Here is a 21,575-nt window from a genome sequence, read left to right as displayed (position 1 = left end):
TCGAGGACTGTAGCCTCTGTATATGGGACACGTAGTTTCGCCGCTGAGCTAATCTAGCGCCCCCTCTCAATGTATGCTCCTCCATAATAATACACAACACATAAATATATTGTTGTAACTTGTACCCCTCTTATTTTGAAATCCTGGTTTTCCAGCGTCATCAAATGTTGCAGGAGCATTTAAAGGTTGCTTTGATTGAAAGCGTCTATTAATGGTTTAGTATTTTGATGTGCTCCTCTGCTCATCCATATTTCGCTTTATTCCCTAAATGAGCTCCATGCACTGCCATTAATTCATCTCCCCATCATTGTAATTGCTTTCTTTCACATAAAGAATGATAATCTATACAACTAAGTAATGGACTGATGGCAGGTGGCTAAATGTTCATTTAGTGATTCACTGAGAAAATAAATAACGGCGGACAAGCCCGTGACAGGCGCATGAGAAATCATTTTTCAATAATCTGCCACGCATCATGGCGGGAGACGCTGGCGCTGACAGCACAGATGAAATATTTGCCTCTGCTCTTTGTTTTAATATGTGAGGAGCCCGGCCCAGATGGAAACGATAGTGTTTCATATCCATGTGTTTTAGACTAGAGCTCAGACTAAGGCTTCTGCAGAGTTATATAGGAGCATATTGTTCCTGTCGGTGAGCTATAGAGGAGTGAATCTGGATCCTTATCATATAAAAACACTTTCAGGACTTACATGTTTGGCTGTAGCTGTTCTCATCCGCCTCATAATCCAAGGAGAAGAGTTTGTAATCAGTCATCATTGTGCTTTGTGACACTGCTATGTTTCTGATGAATGATACCCTCCATGCTGCTCGATTGTTGAGGAGTTTTCTGTGATTTATTTATATATATATATATGTGAGTGTGTCCTGTGTTTCCACTGGGGCTGTGATGGGCTTTTTGAGAGGAAACTAGCAGCTACTGCCTCCCTGCTCCTGACTGAAGGTGGCTGTGGGGAAAAGTGGGAGTGTAGAGCTGGAGATTTATGGCCTAGAGGGAGATTGATTAGTGCCGTCACTAGCCCTGATGTACGGTTGGCAGTCTCCCCCTCCCAACCCATCGCACACACACACACACGCATGCAGCCATACGGTTCAACACACAGCTACACACACATCCAGACACCGCTCGGTCCCCCAGGCCTTCCCTGACAGTCCCCCAGAGCTGTTGCATGTTAAGTTGCAGCAGACAGACTGCTGTTTTCTCAGCATTACCATTTTTTTTCTCTGTCCATAGATAACGCCATCAATCACCACATACACACTGCTGCCCTGGAAGGAATGTGCCTGAGTGCTGCTACTTTCTGTGTGAGCCTGCGTGTTTGTTTTGAGGACGGTTTCATAGACAGGAGATGCGGTTGAATGGCCGTGTGGATGTGCTGTTTGAAGCTGCGGAGTGACTGGCCCTGGACTGTGCTCTGAAACCGTGTCAACCGTGCTGCCCCGGTGCAGGTGTGTGTTTATCATTCAGCACACAGAGCTGAGAGGCAGGCAGCTGTAGGCATGCTCTCCCAATTAAATCCAGGGTGAGAAAGCTCGCCCGTCTAGTCCAGATTCAGCTCCTGCAGGCTAACCGGACACGCTGTGGAGGTTTGACCCCCGAATCATCCCGCTGTACTCACCCAGTGTTTCTCTCTTTCTCTTTCCCTGCCTCAGGTTGGCCGCAGAACTCCCCCGGCTGTAGTACCGTGCCCACCTCGCCATGCTGGCCTGTCTGCAGAGGAGGCAAAACCCTCCACCCCAGCACCCGGTGTGTGCCAGCAAGACCCTGGAGCCCCCGCAAGCCCTCGGACGGAAATGTGAGTATAGAGAGTGGTAGTGAACGATGGAGGTCAAGAGTTCAGATCGCCCGCAGCTAAGGAGCGAGAGAGGCTTGTGTTTGTGGTTTTTATTTAATCTATTGGTCATGGTGAAGGATTGAAACGGGTAGTTAACCCTCAGCCTGAATAAGTGAAGGAAAATAGTTTTTCCGGTCTCTGTTGTTTGTCACTCAGGAATCCTAAACAGCTCAACTCGCTCTGCACGTAGACTTTGGATCACCGTGTTGTCTGGCCACTCATTGTGCGGCCTGTTTAGCTGTGCTGATTGTGCAGTCGTGGCAACAGGGCTGAGCAGACACTGTTTAACGTGCCTCACTGGCCCCGGGTGACCCTGAGGGTCTGTAAACATTTACAGTGTCTGGCCCTGGCTGTGCTGGCCGCCTGTAAAGCATGACAGCTGCTCTGTTTGCTCCCCGAGCACCTCCCTCTGTCCACTCACAAAGCGGTGTAAAGGGACAGAGATGAGCCAGGCCTGAAAACTGTTCCAGAGCCGGATAAACTAGTTCCAACCAGTTTGGGATTAGAGGGAACAGCGGCAGTCAGGCATCTGGAAGGTGAATTTCTCTCGTATTTTGAAAAGCCTTTTTTACAGTGAGTCTTTTTTCCTTGAGTCTTTAGTAGCCTTTGTTTACATGGCGGGCCTACCAGCTACCTCAAGCCGATTAAAGGAACTGAGGATGGAGAGCAGGGGAGCACTAACCTTCCAGTTTTTACCTCAGCTTAGAGAGGCTTAGTGGGTCTAGCAGGTTCTGTGCTTCTTCATCAGTGGGACTTTGTACTGGGCCTGTAACCAGCCCGGTGAAAGGCTTTAAAGACGCTCTGACTGGCTGAAGCAATGAAGCACCGCCTGCCATCTTTCTAGCCAATTAACTCCTTCTCAGCTCAACATCACACTCCAGCCGCCTCCTACAGAGAGGAGCAGAGTCACAAACAACCAGGTGGGGGCCTCTGTCCTCAGACCAGGAGTAGTTCTGCTCTGTGTGGATATTTCATCCGGAGCTGCACAGGTGTGTGCGAAACAGAGAGGGGACAAGAGCAAAGAGCCCAGAGTAAACGGGGCTTGTGGTGCATTGGGAAGGGGCCGCTCTTCAGCCGAGTGGGGTTCAACCGGGCTCACTAATGAGGTTTCAGAGAGGTGAAGTGAAATGGAGGACAAAGAGGAGCTGAGCAAAATAGAATTAGAGAAGGTAAAGAAGGAGAGGAAGGGGGAGAAATGGAGGGAGTCCTCAACAGTCGTCTTAATCGATTCCATCCTTCCAATTTTGCAGGATTAGCCCACTTCCTCTCAGGGTCCTTTATTGAGGAGCAGCCGGTGGGAGTCAGGACTCGAATCAATAGAGAAAAAGAACAGTCTCCAGTCCTCCCTCTGCCCTCCCTCTCACTGACCCTCTCTGTCTGACTCCCCCCCGCTCACTCTCCCACTCTCCCTCTTTTCCTCCACCTGTTAAACCCTTTGATTGAAAGACTACCACAGCGACTGACTTGAGGTTCATAATGAGGATGTTTGAACATAATAGCCTCCTTTCTGTCCTTGGAGGGGGAGGGGGGGGAAGGCAAGTGTTGGATTTCCACCACTGTGCAGCTCCTGGCCTCAATAAGGCGATTGTTCGTCCAGGCCCAGAAGGGGTGCAGAAAGGCAGACAGCGGGTCTGGCTGCAGAAGTGGGCACCCTCGGGTCACCATGCAGAGCAGGTCCCTGTGATTGATTGGTGGTGGCCCAGTTTGTGCCAACATGGAGGGAGGGGGTTGTGGGTAAGGTGACTCAAGACAGAAGGCCGAATACCAGAATACACCCCTCAAAGAGACAGAAGAGAGAGCGCACAGGAGGGGGATTACCTGGCAGTGAGGTAGAGGTGAGCTGTGTCATTTGCATCTGCTGTCCTTTACACAGGCGTAGTGTTTGTGTGTGCGTGCATGTGTGCGTGAAGCCCGGGGTGGCAGAGCAGTTGGGATGAGAGGACGAGGAGGGTTTTTAGAAAAAGCCCCTGCATGCAGATGCCGAGTGGCTGCACAGTTCATTGATGCGACTCCCATTAAAAATCCCTCATACCCTCAATAAAAAAGGACTTAACTGGCTCTACCATCAGCTGGAAGCGTTCAGATCGGCTCGCCAGACAATCAATTTCCCCCAAGCGCACAGAGCTTAGCGGGAGAAACGGGAGGCGGAGAGCGGGATGTTTCCATTATCACAGCCCCGCTCTGTGTCTGGACTCGGGGGGCTGGGGGGGGAAGGGATGGGTTGAGGTACTGTAGAGCTGGAAGTGCAGGGGGGAGAGAAAGGAGGGAGGTGGGGAAAGACAGACAAGTGGAGAAGAGAGAGAGAAACAGAAAGGGAGACAGAGAAGCTGGCTTTTCAAAAAGCCATTGACCGCCTGCCCTTAAAAATATCATATTGGATTAGCCTCACAGAGGCGGCCTTTTGATATTTTTTTCTTTGGCCGTAGAATTAAAAGGAGTGCGGAGCATTACTTGAATTATAAATCATAGGCACTTGCTTTCACTGCGCCCAAATTCCGCGCATATGTGGCTGCACTCTCCAGCGCCAGCCCCTGTCATTTTTAATTAAATCCCCCCTTATGGGTGACATTTGTAGCTTGCCCCCCCTCCTTAGCCCCCCCTCCTCATCTCTCTACCACTGCCCTAGATGGAGACATGAAAGGCAGAGACGGCCGCGGAGAGCCAGGGCCTCTCATCGTGCTGTGCCCCAGAGAGAGGGCACCCATCCAGACAGATGAGAGAGAAAGGCCCTGCTAGGGGAGCGGGGTGAATGGATGCCACTGACCCTGGCCACCCTCGGGCAGCATCGACCTCCCTCGCTGCCCGTCCCTCTCCTTGATCGTCCTCCTCCGCTGTGGGTCCAGGGAGCAGAGAGTGAGCGTAGCAGCCCTGCTCCTGGAGGATAGAGAGGGAGGTGCAACAGTCCAGTGATGAGTAACACTGTGATGGCTGGACAGGAGGCCAAACAGCCCCCACCACCACCTCCTCCTCCCTGCCTCCTCCCTGGCCCCGACAGCAATTACTCTGCCACATGTCAGCTACAGAGTAACAGGTCCAGAAGCCCTCAATTCTCTGCTTGATGAGGATATTTCTGCCTGGATATTTTCCAAAATATAGTGTCAGTGTTCAGCACATTTTCATTTGTTCATTCATTGCTTTGCGGTTATATTCGTGCCCGGTATGAGATTTATTAAGAATGCTCTTGTCACAGTGGGTGTGCACATTTTGGTTCTTTATTCGGGCCCAGTGCAGCTTCTGCCCTCATTAACAACACAGCTCACTGCCCCTCCCGTATTTGTCCTGTGAGTGGATCAGACTTTGGGCTAAACCTGGGAGTTCCTGCTTGTGTCTAACCCCAGCAGGGCTTGGTACATACACACACACACATGCACGCACACATGCTCGTACAAAATTATCCAGCATACTTTTTGTTACACTCACCATATTCACGAGGCAGCTATTTTCCTCTGACATCATGCTCGGGGTGGGAAGTTCAACTGCTGTTATTTGTTGTTATGTTGTTACCTGACAACTGTGATAATTTCACCGCTATTTTATGAATTGGAAGACAGTTGATAGTGAAAATCTGGAGGGACACTGGACCAGATTTTAAAGTTAAGCAACATATTTAAGAACCTGTTAGCTACCGTTAGACAACAGTTGTTGCTAGCATTCAGCCACTCCCTAGCTAAAATAATGTTAGCTAAGAGCTTATTCCACACTAACATTTTGTTAGTGAGGAATTTATGCCTAGCGTTCGACCACTTCCTAGCTAACAGTTATCATCCAGTGAGTGGCTGAATGCTAACGTTAGCTGTTAGCTGTCTAGCTAGCAGGACATTAAATATGTTGTTTTAACTTGAAATATTACCTGATTTCTCTCTGGATTTTTACTGCGCATTATCTTTTTAGTTGTTGATGAATTAAGAAGCGGTGAAATGATGATCATTTTCCAGATACCTTAAATTTTAAGACTTCAACTTGAACTTGATCAGCATTTGAGCTTCGTACCTGAGCGTGATGTCAGAGGGAAATGGCCACTACGTGATTAGTTCAGTTTGTATGTTCAGCATACTTTGTGTTACATTGCAGTGACCTGTTTGACCTTGATTTAGGCAGAAACTCTATCACATCATTATGAATGTAACACCTTTGAAATTAATCTGAGAAAACCAGTTAATTATCTGCAGTCAGTTGATGTATGGGTCCAAAATTAGTCTCCTAATGTAACAGAAGCGTGCCCACATGTACACACGAGCACACATGCAGCTGTAACCCTCTGTGACACCACCCAGGAGGCCTGCGGTGCCAATCAGCCAGGCGCAGATGAAAAGTTCCCAGAAGGCCTGATATCCCAGGTTCATGCTGTGTCAGAGCAGATTCAGGTTCCTCCGGCTTGATGGACAGAGACAACCTGGCCGTGTCACACAGAGCCTCCGGACATGACACGGAGGTTCACCTGGGGATTGTAGTTTTCCTAATAGCCCTGTGCCTGTGCAGGCAGAGCTGCCAGAGCCATTAGTTTGCTTTGCTTTTAGCAGCTTCTCTTCCTATAAGCCACACATCCTGTGAGAGGGAATATGCTCAGGTAATGACCTCCAGCCACCTCTCCTGCTCTGTTGTCTGAGCCGCTGTGAGACATAACAGGGGAATTAGCCGGCCATATCAAATTGCAGCACGTTGCTCCAGCGTCTGTTATGTAGAGGGAAAAAGGGGGGAGCTTTGCAGGTGAATATTTAAAAGTGGTGACCAGCAGCAGCAGAAATAACAACCTTTTCCCTGATTGCCTCAGTACCCTGGAGGTGGGGGGCAGAAAGTGGAACCGGGGGGGAAAGGAGCGGAGACAGAGCGAGGGAGAGAGAATCTGCATGCACTTGACCTTTTCCCACTGATTGAACTATCTCGTCTCTAACTCCCATTTGGAATTCCACAGAGTGCCCACAGAGACCGTCATTATTCCTCCGTCTGCAGCCGGGAAGCAGAGGTCAGGAGGTATTTTTCATAGTGAAAGGTGATTGACAGCTATCCATGGCCTGCCTCCTCCTGGGTGCCTACTTATGCTATCTCATTTTGGGGATCGCTGGGTCTGCATAGCCACATGAAATGTGTCATTCACACTTTCATCACGTCGCTATATTGCAAAATCCAGAGCATTAATAGAGTTTCACTCTATTTCAGAGGGACAGTCATGTGAGATCGGTTGTACGAGTCTTACCTCATACTCCGGGCTCCTCTGTCATGTTGGCGTCTCAGCGCTGGCACACGAGGGATCATTTCCGGCTGCTGGCGTCCCACAGAGCCATGCCTTCCCTCTGCCCTCTGCCTTCTGCTGCGAACACGGGGGGCAGAGCAATCTTATTGCCGTGGGAGGTGAGCTTGAGGAAGAGGGGCTCTGCTTCGCTTTTTTGGTCACAGCAGGACTTGGGTTGAAAAACAGGTTCCTGGTTCCAAGGCCTCCGAGCTGGCATTTGGGCATCCCAGGTGCAAGGCATCGACACCCTCTGTCTTCGCCTGCCAGAGAGCGGGGGTGGGTTTGGGGATGAGAGCGAGGGTACAGAGAGCGTCCGCAGTCCCTCGCTGTCCCGCAGGAAAGGATGCGCGGCCTGTGCCATCTCAAAGCCGAGCTCGCCACAGACTGACCGTACGAGGCGGTCAGGAGGTGATGCACGTTCCTGGCACGCTGACGGTGCTTTTGAGTGAGTGGTCGCTTCATCCCAGAACTCAAAATATAAATGTAGTTTCAGGCCAACACTTTCAAAGTGTGTTTTATCCTTTTTAACTAGATTTCCAGCCTTTAATTACTCTTTTTCTCTCCAGCTACATTATCCAAACCATCGAGAAATTGCAGCACATTTAATATCTGCCAGCGAATAGGGTTTAATGTTCTGTTTAAATCTTTTGTGTGATTCAGCGCATTCAGCATCATTTAATTGTTGTTACACTCAGTTATACCCGTAAATTGTTCTCACCTCCCTACCGTGATTGAAATCCACAGAAGGTTAATATTGATATGGAAGTATTGTGTGAACAACACTACAGCAGAGTGTTTTGCTCCAAAACTTTCAAACCCTCTCTGTCTGTGGTTTTCCGGTCCGCTCTAATAGTGCAGAGGGTTTGGCGGGGGGAAGCATGGGAGTGCAAAGTGACCACAGCACAATGTAGAAATTATCGCTCCTGTGGGACATTTTGCTTCAGTTCCTGTGGTTTGCTTGTTAGGCTCATTCTCCTAAAGGCCATCTTCACATGCAATCATCACATCGTCATTTCAGGCTTTGTAAGAAATGATGAATCACATTTACTTGGTAAAAGGTTCAGAGTTACAGTGTGTTTCCTGCTGACCTCTGACCAACTTTATTCACCCTTAACCTGAAAGGAAAACCCAGAATTATATTTTTAAGCTCTATTATGGAGCATTTGTTGTCTGAACTGTGAAGATAGTTGTGTGTGGTTGTTTTTACCAGGCAGGGAAAAGGTCATGACCCACCAAGTAACAGGAAAGCAGAAGTGATGAGAGCTCCGTCACCAGACACATTTCTCTGAATCTGGAGAGCAGCCTCGCACGACAAACGAACAGTTTTAACGTCTCACAGCCGTCCAGCAGACGGATGAAAAGAAATGTATTAATTAAGAAACATTACACATTCCAGCTTAGAGCAAAACTTGAAGTACTTCTGTGCTTCTTTTTAATCCTTTCTCCTGCAACTCCACTGACATCTTATTTCTGCTAACTGAAAATCCGCCCATTCATGTATCCCTCTCCTCTCCTCTCCTCTCCTCTCCTCTCCTCTCCTCTCCTCTCCTCTCCTCTCCTCTCCTCTCCTCTCTTCTCCTCCTCTCGTTGGCATGTGTACTGTAGCCGCCTGCCTTGTTGTCTGTGCAGTGTTAAATATTAATTGGGAATCAGTGGAGGACTTGTCTCCTAAATGATAGAACAGAAGGGCCCAGGCTCGCCTCAGGCAGCCTGCAGGCGCCTTTCTTCTTCCATTTACCTGCAGGCCCGCGCACCAGCACTTCCTCCGGTCTGACAGGCCTGCTCGGGCGCCTCCAGCCTCCCCTCATCTCCCCTCATCTCCCCTCTCTCTCGCTCTCTCTCTCACTCTCTCCCTTTCCTCCTCCTCGTCTGTGCTCCGCTCTGGTTACTTTTCTTATCTCTGTATGTGCGTACAATCTCTACCTCTGGGCTCCCTTACTCCACTCTGTGTGTGTGTGTGTGTGTGTGTGTGTGTGTGTGTGTGTTTGTGTTGTTGTCCATTTGAGTTTGTGCATGACTTGCTCTCGGCTGTACATGTAACCCTTTGAGAAAATAGTGTCACAGTGTGGCATATTCTCTTAAAGACAGGACAGGGAGGGTGAGACATAAATGTTTCAGGTCAGGATTTGAGCTTGTTGTATTTCTGTGTCCTGCTCTGCTCTCTGCCTCATCACTGATGCTTTAATCTCTCTTTTTTCCCTGTTTTTTTCCCATAACCGGCCTCACAGTTTCCTCTGTGAGCCGCCTTTTGTTCCTCTCTATCAGCCCTGTCATCTGGAGAGGTGTAGCGAGACAAAACAACCAGCACCGGCTGCTTCTCGGCGAGCTAGCTATAGCTTCGACTTGTGGATGACCCTTCTGGACTGCGTTATTTAAACTGCTCCGTTTTGTTTTGGAAATGGGACCAGTCCAACCTGTTGTTGTGTTTTGCCTCTGTGTGTTTTTGCACTGGAGCTTCACAGCGCGGGGTTCAGCGAGGGTGTGTTGTGAAGAGGCAGGGCTGAATGTGAAATGGAAAAGCCGAGAGACGGAGCAGAGGGCAGCAGAGAGGCGGGGATGTAACTGGACGAGGGTTGTGGGGTAGGAGCGAGCGAGGAGGGAGGGGGGGTGACTTTGATGCCATAGGAATGAGTTCACAGGCTCGTGAGCACAGGCCTAATCGCACATGACAATATCGGCTGGTGTGCCAGTCGCAACGCATAACCGCCCCGCTGCTTGTGCTGACTCGGGGTATTTGCTGATAAAGCTCTGCTTTCTAGACCATGCTGTATGCACAATGAGGGTGGCCCGGGCAGGCCTGAGGGCTGGCTCATCACAGGCAGCCCGCAAACCGGGGGCCAGCTCCCCGCGTCCATACACAACCACGGGCTCCGCTAAGCCCTTCAGCCAGACTTGATTATTAAACAGAGAGCAGTTTGTGATGAATATACTTACTTTTTACATGTATTATCTATCATGTTGCCCATCCAGGCCCATCAATTATTGCAGTGGAAACTGGTGCCTGAAATGAGGTCGGGACTCGGTTCAGTTTGAAATATTCACGGTTCATATTTTTCTATTGAGATGCCTTTTTTTTTGGCTGTCATGGGAACAAAGATGGAGGTCTTTCTTTTTGTTTGGTGGTTTTGTTTGTGGAGCGGGGTGTGTAGTGTGAGGTAAACATGTTGCCCCAGTTTCTGTGTTTGTTTGGTGCACGGGTGTCCCACAAAGGGCCTGACGGGGCTGCTGCTGGCCTGCATTCCTCCGCGGCTCGCAGAGGACACAAACCACACACTGGTGTTGTTTTTACCGGACAGTCGGCTCGATCATCAGTAATTAACACGTGCGGTGATCTCAGCGGAGGTTTTGTTTTCTTTCACTTGTATTTTTTTTTGTGTTTATGACTCTGAATGACAGGGACAGAGCATATTAATAACATCTCTGAAAATATGCCACGAAGGCTAAACTGTGCTCCCCAGACAGGCAACATTTAGAACAAAAGCATCATGCATTATGCATTCAAGCTGTGATTTTTTGAATTAAACTAAAAGATGTTTATATCTTCAACATCTTGTTGTTTAAAATGCTGTCTCCACAGAGGTTAGTGCTGATAGTAGTGTTTTTAATTCAACAGACAGGCAGTAGGTCTGCTCTGGTGCTGACACTGGTGTTAATGGGGCAGGAATGCAGGACGAGAGCTTTCCCACGCTGTTAGTTTTCCTCTGCCGGGCGCGTTTGAGACGAGGCTCTGGGCCGGCGAGGCTCTGCTAATGCAGCCAGAGTGCAGACAAATGGAAAGTGACACTTGTGTGTGTAGAATGGTATTTGTGGTGACGCTTTGACTACAGATAATAAAGTGTTCGCCCTGAGGTGATTTCGCCCGGCGAGCACCCCAGATGAAACTCACTTACTCAGAGAGGGAGACGGAGGAGACAGAGAGGGGAGAGGAAGAGACAGAGGGAGGAGAAGGGAGATGAAGAGGTAGAGATGGAGGGGGAAGAAAAGGAGAAGAGAGAGAAATATAGATCGAATTTAAAGAGGATGAAGACGACAGAACGCGGCGAAGATTTAGAGACATTTAAAGAGAAAATGCACCGTTTGTAAATCAGATTTAGAGGGTGCAAAAGTCAGAGATTTGCTCTACCTGGTTTTAATTTAGTTTTTTGGGATATAAACATATATAGAGCGTGTATGAGGCGTGTTTACATGTATGTTATTTTGCAGTTTATGTTTATATGTTGTAACTACGAAAGAAAAAAGATGTCTGGCTCAACAGGAGAATAAAATGTTGGATCAACTGTTGTTAGCTTGATCTGTGAGTGTATGTGTGTTTCAGTGTGTGTGTGTGTCTGCCAGGCCATGTGCACAGAGGAGTCCTTCAGGATCAATCAATTCTCAGTAATTTCCCCTACAGCCCATAAAAGCCAGGTCTGTCTGGAAGGAGCATGAGGTTGCCACATCAAACCAGCTAATTAATTTTCATGGCTGATTCAGGAACATCTGGCTTCAGAGATAAATTCTAACGAGGAAATGTAAACATGACAGTGTCCTGGCGGTGTAATATTTCACATTTCTTAGGAGGAAACCTTTATAATAGAAAGCCTAATTAGCTGTTTTTGATCTTACACAATGTCCGCCGTCGTGTTAAACATATGAAAATGTGAAAGAAAGCGTGCTCTGTACCTGTGGACCTCGGTGTGCACACGTGTACCCCCCCTGACTGAACGACCTCGCGCTGCAGAGGAAGCCCAAATTAGGCTCTTAATTTGGAATTTCTTCCATCTGCTTGTGCAGGAAATAGATAGATTAAATCCTAGATTAGATTGGGTTTAATGAAAGTAAAGATTAGATTTGGGAGGTTTTTTTTTTTCTCTAAAACCTCTTTTAATGATTAAATCCATTTTTGACGTGGGGCCACGTCTGCGTGCCTGTGAAGGATCAGCGTGCAGATTGCTTTAACATTCTCATTATCCTCTTTGCTATTTGGGAAACATGTTGGCAGGTTAAGAGCCCAATATGTGGTTGCAGTATTTAGCTCCTTGTTGGAAAATGGAGCTAAATACTGACTTTACTTACATGGTGACTCATTAATGAAATTATTCTGTTATTTAGTGTCGCACATTTGATTTCGTCGTTAAAGTTTGTGACAGAAAAAAAGGTTAAATACCGATTAAAATACAAATAAAGAGAATTTGGGGCAGACAGAGGATTGAAGAAGACACGTCTCTTCTGCACTGTCTTACAATATGCATTAGTTCTATGATTGTGATGACACAAGCAGCCGCACATTCAGACAGCTCTATCCTCTGAGAAATCATTGCAGTTTGATTTCTATCTTTGTAATTATAGATAGCAAAGGCCTGCCAAATAATTGCCTTGATTTTTTTTTCTCTCCGTGTTGTTGCTCAGAAAATCAACCTTGAGCTGAACAGAGGGAGATGAGTGTTCCTAAAAATGGCTTTTCTGATATCAGGCGAGCAGCAGGGTTTCCTTCCCCGTCACGTGCACTTGAATTGATTAGCACTCCGCTGAGGGCACATTCAACATGTCTGCCCCCTGCGAGGCTGTGCTACCCTGTTGATCACTGGCTCATACATGTGCTTCCTCTGCTCCCTCGCTCCTCAGGAAGCTCCTGTGGGGCTCCGAGGCTTTGATTGACTGGCGGCCGAGTCCACGGGACGCCTCTATTATTATCATCTCTACCTCTGCAGAGGGGCGGGGGGTGGGGGGGCTACGTCCAGGGGGTCTGGCCCACAGCCCCTGCTTTGTGTGCCCGATAGTCAATTAGAGGCAGCGCACTGCCGGAGACGAGTGGGATGCAGGGTTAATTGCAGAGGACCAAACAGCTGGCTCTATCAGGGCCCATTGTGTTTGCAGCAGTTGTCACGGCAATTGAGGCCCGGCTGTAATCGCTGACTAATCAGCCCTATGCCAGATGACACCTCCATTAGCACAAGGCAGGTATTGTTCAGGACGCGGAGCTGCCTCTGGCTCCCCCCCCCCCGCCCCGCCTGCCTGTCCTTTTACAGCAGACTGACGGAGGTGGGGAGAGGATGTCATAGACCCTGATCCTATCTGCTGAGAGCCGAACAATAGCTGCAGGTCAAGGGTTCCTCCGTGGAACAATGCTGCCTTTTCTCGGCTGCAACACACTCGACAGGTCAAACTTTTTCCAGGCTGAGCGTGAAGTATTGAAGAGTGTTTAATCCATGAATTATTGATTTAAATAACTTCATTACAGTGAGCTCAAAGTGGCCATTAGTGCTGGCATGTGGTACAAAAAAGTAGAAAGAAGGGTCAGATGGTGTCGAGCTTTAAAACAGAAAATATAACTGAAGAATCACCAACTTTACTTTTATGTAATTCTCCAATGTTTTCTTTGATCTTCCGCTGTTCTCTGCCCCTCTTGTTTGCCCTAACCTCATCAGACGGCTCTGTTTGTTTGGCCGAAGCGACTGTGTACTACATGCACTCTGTGTTCTGTGAAAACTTAATTGCGGTTCAACCAAACGGCGCTCTGCCTTCATTTAAACAAGCGTTTTTTCCCACCAACATACCCGGTCAGAGGGGATCAAAGTGTGTGTGATGAGTAGGGATACCAGCTTGCAGGAGTGAGTGAGAAACCGTCGAGGGCTTTTTGATGTGTCGGAGCGCTTTCTCCACTAATAAGAAGAAACTTCTCCAGCCTGCCCATAATTTTCCAACACTTGGAACACTAATAAACGGGAGCAAGGGCATTTCAGGCTGTTCTCTCCGACTTTTCCTCTGCTTATTCATTTAAACCTCTAATTAAAATGCAAAGCATTCTCATGGTCCTCTGGATTTGGTGCTGCTCTCTCGCACAGCCTCTGACTCCCTATCTCCTCTCCCTTTTTTCCTCCATTCCCCTGCTACTCCCCCTCCTCCCCTCTTTCCACCTCACCTAACTCCCTGCTCTCATACTCTCTCTGTCTGCCTCTGCTTCTTGTGATCAACACAATTTGACCTCTCACTTGGAAGAAGTGCACAGAATTTAATGGATTTTTTACAGTCTAATCTAACCAGTTCCCTCTTTATTGCTGTTTTGTACCCAGCGGACCTCATCTTTACCAGGCCTCCCCCCCTGCCTCCACCTCCTCCACCCTCACACCAAGAAAATTAGTTCATCAGAATTCAAAATGTACTGCTAGCTAATTAAAGGAGTGTTAATTGAGTGTTCAGAATTGGGTACCCCCTTCACCAAACACACTCAGATACACACACAGACATGCAGGCGTACACACAAGCACACACATGCAATCACAGTGACAGCACGGGGTACACCAAGGACGTCGCGCTTGGGGAGTTTCATGCCAATCAAAAATGGAGAGAAAGGAGAGAGTGCCCATCCTCCAAGTGAAATGGGATTTCTAGATCATATCACGGCCTACTGCGGCTCAGTCCGGCTCCGTGCTGCCATGTTATCCTATCCCAGCCTTGCTATCTCTGTCGGCCCGCTGGAGAGTGTAACAGTGCACAGATAGAGTCTCTCACTGCGTGCATGGTGCTAATGAGGGGTGGCATTTAGAGATGTGCTGCTCTGACACATGGGCATTGTGTGCCAGGCACTGGGTGATTAAGGACGAAGGTCAGCCCATTAATTGCCTCCCTGCCATCTCCGCTCCCTGGCGCGTGATCTCTCAGAACTAATGCATGTGTTTGCCTGAGCTTTTATCTCATCTCCAGTGCAGTTCAATCACATGCTCGGTTTGTTTACATTCCTTTCATGTGAAAGTTTTTTTTTCTGACTTATTGTAAAAGCAGCGCTAGCTAGCACCGGCTTCCCTGTGCGTGTGCTGTTAGCTGTTTGGTGTGCTTGTGAGTGCACATAGCCTCCTGCTCTCAGGAAGGGAAAAAGCATATTCTTCCATCCTCAGGGGAAATAATTAATCCTTACAAGGCTGTCGCATGTCGAAATGAAGCGAGTGTGAAGCATTTAGCCCAGGAGGCATTGCAGGCTGTCGCCCGCACAGGCACCTGTTGTTGTCCCTGCCCTACATTTCATGAGAGAGCGCTGAGCAGAGGATAACAACATGCTCCACTGATGCCAAATGAGACACACAACTGCACATGCAGGTTTGGGTGTGTATGCTCGCATGTGGGAGTGTTTTTGTCTGTGTTTTTACTTCGGTTTCATGCATTGTGTTCGCCTGCACGGCCTCGCTGCAGAGTGTGCACAGGTGCAGGAAACCCCCTACCTTATGAGGAGGTGAGGGCGCACACAAAAGAGGCTGTTGGCTGCCTCAGAGGCTGTTTATCAGCCAGCACCATCTGTATGCTGCTGCTCAGAGCTGTGATCTACTGCAGCCTGAACCAATAAGTCACAGAGCGCCCGCCTAAAAAGAGACTCTCTCCTTTAACCTCCATGTCCACACTTATAGACTTAGAGCTCTGGAGGAGAGAGATGTGGAGACCCTGCACATCAAACACACAGTGTGTAGAGCAGCGTGTGTATGGGAGTGAAATTACACCCCGCTTTGTGGCCGTACTTACTGTAATCAAGTTTGCTATAAAATTTATACCATGGAACTTTTTAAAGAGGAAGCTAGAATCAGAAGCATCCAGATGCTCATTTGCCTCCTCCTCCTCTTCTTCCTTTATGCCTGTGGGTTCTAATAACCGGAAGCCTTTGTGGAGCTGAGATGGGTTTTGTAGGCCTGAAAGGCCTCTAATCCCTGTGGCCTGTGAAGTGTGAAACCCTTTGATGCCAGGTTGGTGTGCCAAAGGCTCTGCCTATTGACAAACAAGGGCCAAGCTGGGAGAAGACGGAGGGGAGAGGGCTTTCTCGTCTCTCTCAGAAGAAATGCAGGCTCAGGCATGGAAAATATGGACTCAGTCAGTGAGAAGGAATAGAATTAGCCACCCTTTAATGAATTTCCTGGCTGTTTTTATAGTTTTTTTCCTCATGTGGCAGTAATTAGGTGGAATGATGGGCAGATTGCAGCTGGGGGCTCGTAGGGGCGGCAGGGCACAGGCCCTTGATATGCCTGAAAGCCAAGTATCTTCCCTCATTTAGACCATGTGATGATCAAAGACTGGCTTTTTTTGCCCTCATGTAAAGAAGATCAGAAAAATGCTGCCATTCCATTTGCATGTGGATCAGCAATGTGCTTTGAAATGAGCATGTTTTTCTCTTCTGAGCAAATGAAATAAGTCTTCTGTCAGTTTTCTCTGCTCGTCAGAACATCAAAGCAAATGGCAGCGCTGTCACCAGGGAGGCACAGCGCTGCCTCAGTGAGGTTACTTAGATCTTAGATCGGCTGGACGGGCACACTCAGCCTCTCCCGTTAGGATGGCACCAGGATCCTACTGTCTGATTAAAACTCAGTCATTATATCAGAGCTTTTTTTACACTTTTAAATTCTAATTTGATGATATTGTTTCTGATTCAGAACAAATGTCTGCAGGAGGAACCACACCGAGTGGAATAAATTGCACTAAACTTGGCTCGGGAGCTTCCGTCTCTGCCCTCTGCTGTTAAATTCCCAATTTATTTCTTTTATGATATGGATCTTGTAGATTTAATCATTTTCACAGTTGGAGACCCATAGGGTTGTTGAAATGAACTCCCCGTGCTATCTGTAATGGGAGCACAGAAATGAGAATTGTGACTACTTGGCTGTGGAGTCTCTTTAAAATGATTTTGCAATCGGGAAGGAAATGGAGTGAGTCGTAGTCACAGCCTGCGCCCGGCACACTCCTTAGGTCGCCAGGACATTCGCTGACGGCGCAGTTATGGCAGTTAATTTTTGTGCGTTTTGTTAGCTTTTGCATAAAAGTGTCATTTTTGAAGGGGTTGCAAGTCATTTGTGGCAGCTGATATATTGCTTGTAAATTGAGTTCTTTTCCCAACCCCCCACCCTTTTTGTTACACTGAGCTAAGTAGCCATGAAATTGCCTGAATAATGTCGTTTAAATCCAATCTCACCGCGGCCCCTCACCTCCGTGCCCAGCCCCCAAACAATGACACATGGTGGGCTTTTTTTCGAAATTGCCATTTTCCTGTTTGCCACCTCGATTCACAACGGCCGAGCCTTGGCTCATTGAGCGATGGCCAATGCTAGTCTCACTCGCCGCGTTCACTGCTGAATTGAATTTTGGGCATTGAATTGCTTTCATAAAGCAAACAGTACAGATCATTTGCATATATATTTATATGTTTTGCACCTACCTTTGTCTGTTCTTTCTTATATACAACACAAAGACACATCACAAGGATCTACATGAACACAAAAGCCATATTTTCAGTGAAATATTTCATAGTGAGATAAGGTCAAACCATCTGAATGTCAAATGATTTATTTCACCAACATTTCTAAGATTTTTAAATGATTTTTATCTGCAGACCAATGTTTCAGTTTTACTCTTGACCGTGTTGGCGTCACTGCAGCATTCTTGACTCGGCTCTGTTCTGATAGAGTCCACCTTAACCAGGCTGGTAATTCCCCGCAGATGTTTAATTGTTTTTTTTGTGAGGACCTCTTCACGAACTCCTGGATTAAATAAATGTGGAAATTCTGTGGCCAAGGGTAAGACCCAGTAAGTGATACCACTTATAAATCTCAAATGTGCCACTGCAATTAAACAAGCTTTTATCCCCTCCCCTTCATCCCTCCTCGCCTGGTATCCAAGGCTAACCCAATTCAATGCTAAAGAGAGTCCGAATTAATTTCACAAAGGACTGATTTAACAGCGCCTAAGGTACCAGGCTTTGACAGAATGAGTTTTTAAAAAGATCCATTTGTCTAGGGATGAACCTCCACAGGAGGGAGAGAAAGTGAGATGGAGAGAAAGCTCAAATGGAGCAGAGTGATGGAACAGAAATGCAAGTCAGACCTGATTTACAGTCTCCAAACTCTGCTCGGGTTGTTCTGCTTGTATCTGCTGTTTACATCTGGTTTTATTACCACTGATGTATTTCACTCTGCTTTAAATGTAGTCACTGTAATGCTGCAAGGTTCCACTGTTACAGCAGAGTAGTGGTTATTGCTATTGATTGATTGATCTGACTTTGTGGCTGCCACTGCTGTCGGTTCCTTCAATATCTCTGGTAATTAAAGCCCTGGTCTGTTCCTCTTCACATGCAGCCGTCTGTGTTCGTTTCGCTCAGACTTTCTCTCTCTGTTTGTCCTGCAGGTGAGCTGGTGGTGCCTTCACATTCCCCACGCTACCCCACCGCGGCAGAACTTGATGCCTACGCTCAGAAGACGGCCAACAGCCCGCTGTCTATCAAGATCTTCCCCACCAACATCAGGGTTCCCCAGCACAAGCACCTTAATCGGACTGTGAATGGATATGACACCACAGGGCAACGCTACAGTCCCTACCCACACCTCCACACGGGGGGCTACCATGGCCTGCTCGCCATCGTCAAGGCCTCATCATCGTCATCATCATCAACATCTACCTTTGTTCCTTCAAAAGGTGTTCTCAAGAACTCCGATGGCAGACGGACTAAGCTCTCTCCAGCCCACATAGCTGTCGCCCCATACCCTCCTCCTAGTAGTAGCACTTTAGCCAGTGGCCACGGCCAAATGGTCTACCACACCGGGCCCTCGAAGCCTCCAGAAGGCCCCGGACTGGCGGTTCCCCCGAACGTCACTGTAGCTGGCTCAGTGATTCCTGTAACAGGGGGCCGCGGCCTGGCCCTGCCCGCACAGTCCAACCTCCCCTCCATCCAGAGCATCATCTATCAGATCAACCAGCATTGCCAGGCCCAGGCTCTGCAGCAGGTGTGCCAGGGGGCCGCCACCACCGCACCGTCAAACTCCAGCCCCTCCAAGCAGGGCACGACTATCATGGGGCTCTCTTCTAGCTCCTCAGGGGGAGGATACGTGGTGGGAATGGCTCCCCAGGCTAACATGGTGTACGCAGGGCCCGGGCTGCCGGCTCAGAACGCTGAGGCGATGAAGACTGGGGTGTATGCAGATGGTATGGACTATATCCTTTGGCAGAAGCAGCAACAACAACATCAACAGCAGCAGCAGCAACAACAAGCTGTGCTCCGTATGTACAGCGGAGGCAGCGGAGGAGGGGGCGCCATCAGTAAGTCCCCTGAAACTTGTATTCCAGGGGGAGGAATCATGGCGGCCCAAATGTCCTCCTCTTCCTCCAGACCGTACCACCTGACAGCCAGCGGAGGAGGCGGGATGGACAAAGTCAGCTCCTCCCCTTTGAACTGCGTGGGCATGCACGGGAATTTCTCAGTGGGTCAATACTTTGCCCCGCCGTGGAACAGCGTGCTGGTGACGCCTGACAGTGACTGCTACAACCCCCAGGAGCTTTTGGGCACCTCCACAGGAGGGCCGGCCACTGGGCACAGAGAGATGGGCTATCCCCATCACCATCACCACTACCACCATCCTCATCATCACCCTGCGATAGACAGCGGGGGAGGTTTGTGCTGCAGCCTGCCCAGCAAGAGCATGTGCAACACGTCTGTGCTGAGCAGCAGCCTGCAGTCTCTGGAGTACCTGATCAACGACATCCACCCGCCCTGCATCAAGGAGCAGATGCTAGGCAAAGGCTACGAGACTGTGTCAGTGCCACGTCTGTTAGACCACCAGCATGCACACATCCGCCTCCCTGTTTACAGATAGAGGGGGAAGAGGAGGAAGAGAATCAAGAGAAGAAAATCAAAGTTAAAGAACAGAGATGTTTTTCCGAGTGGCACTGCTTTAACAGAGTGTGGGAGCTTAGAGAAGAGCAGGTGTTGTGCTGTGTGACCATAGGTTTGGTGGTTTCAGTGAAAGCTGTGGGAATCCCAAATATAAAAGGTGGTAGAGATTGCCAGAGGGAGAGAAAAGGGATTTCAAGATTCTCCAGATGTTCCATTGTGTGGTTTGCCAATAGGAATTTTGGATTGATTTATTGTTTTTCTTCTGTTTTTTTGTTGTTTTTCTTGCCTGAACACTTTCGATGAGAATCATAGGTTGACATGAAGTGCATACGACACTTGTATCCCCCTTCCAAATACTGAGGATGAAGCTACTGTGTAGGTTGTCACTGAAACGGTCTTAAAGGGCCGACGTTTAGGGCTGCTCTCGAAATCCAAAACTCTGTAACACAACACACACACATAGAGAAACACATACATGAGGAGTTCAGTGCTAGGCAGTACTCGGGTGGATATGTACAAGGATCATAAGGTTGAATTGAAAGATTAGTACAATATTAGTTATTATTGCTGTTATAATTGATACATAAATTGCACTGCTTGAATCTTGTTAACTTTGAAGTTTGGAATTGGGTAGTTTGGATGATATATTTAAGAAACTTGAAAAACTTGAACCTATTTTTTGTTGTTTTATATATTTGTAGGTATATTATATGCATCGGCTGCTATGGGGAAAAGTGTCTCAAATGCTTTTTTTATTTGATTTTTTTTTTTTCCACTTTTGTTTTTATGATTTAATAATTCCTCCTCAAGCTGATGTGCAGTTTCTTATGTCCTGGTTGTGAGGCATAGTCGCTGCTTTGGTTCTGTAAGAACCCGGTCGGAGAGCTCTTTTTTCCTAACCAACACTGGAATCTACAATAAATCTTGAAATACTTATTTAAAAAGAAAATGTTGCAAAAAAAATACAAGAAAAAGAAATGTTACAATGAAGAATGTGATTGGGAGGTTATCCACATAACCTTACGTGTATGTTTATGCGTGTATGTGGCTGAGTGCATGCGCGTGTGTGCATTTTACTTTGTGTTCTTCAAAATCCTCAGACTTTTTTTTTTCTTTTCAATTGTGTCATTGCAAGATTTCTACCACCGAGACTGAGACTGATCACTAGTCCCATAGACATCACATCTGAGTGATGTACAGGAGATATTCTGCTAATCTTGTATTGGAGGCTTTCTTCTGTAGTGTCAGTGCTACATCCCCTACTTCTGTCGAATGTTACCATAACGACAGAAAGAGGTGGGAACAAATGGAAGTCCTATTTAATCCTGCAAACAAACAAAATGAAACAATCATGTCCTGTCCTCTGGCATCAGATGAAACGAGACGAGGCTCACTGCTTTTTTTTCCCCTCGTCCATTTCAGCCCCTGCCTGGGATTTGATTCAGCCCGGGCCAGTCTTAACTTGATGATTCAGAGCAGTGAAATATTTATTATGACTGTGAGATTCCCTTGAATGTACTGCACTTAAATTACTGCAATGTTTTATTGCCTTGTGGGACTCAAGTGAAAGAGAAAAATTGGATCAGTGCAGCAGTCCTCTGGTCTTAAATTAGCATTTCTTTTGTCCGTCAAATTTCAATGCTAAATTGAATTTGGTAACTGGAGAGAGAGCGAGCGAGCCGGAGCTTTGTTGTGGGGAAATACTGGCATCAGTCGAGATTTATGAAGTGCAATTATTATGACTGTATTCACATTTTTCTCTGAGCTTACACCAAAAAATGTAAACTACAGTTGTCAATACATTCCCAATGTACCACATCCCTAATCCCTCTCCTTTTTTGTTTTGAGGTGTAAAATAAATTTCTTTAAGAATTTA

At 47.6% G+C, this 21,575-nt stretch overlaps 1 protein-coding gene across 1 annotated transcript in view; it reads left to right on the top strand.

Annotated features, from left to right (window-relative positions):
• fam222aa (family with sequence similarity 222 member Aa) overlaps nt 1-21,575 on the top strand; it is a 44,013-nt gene extending 22,438 nt beyond the window's left edge. Inside the window, exons 2-3 of the mRNA XM_069682911.1 lie at nt 1,672-1,814; nt 18,217-21,575. Of these exons, the coding sequence (XP_069539012.1) occupies nt 1,718-1,814; nt 18,217-19,679 (1,560 nt within the window). The 5' untranslated portion in view covers nt 1,672-1,717 and the 3' untranslated portion in view covers nt 19,680-21,575. The remainder of the gene's footprint in view (nt 1-1,671; nt 1,815-18,216) is intronic.

Source organism: Semicossyphus pulcher, unplaced genomic scaffold (genome assembly GCF_022749685.1).
Source record: "Semicossyphus pulcher isolate SPU_LCO1_2020_fin unplaced genomic scaffold, fSemPul1.0.p SCAF_6, whole genome shotgun sequence".
Lineage (NCBI taxonomy): Eukaryota > Metazoa > Chordata > Actinopteri > Labriformes > Labridae > Semicossyphus > Semicossyphus pulcher.
This window is presented reverse-complemented; position numbering and strand designations above follow the sequence as displayed.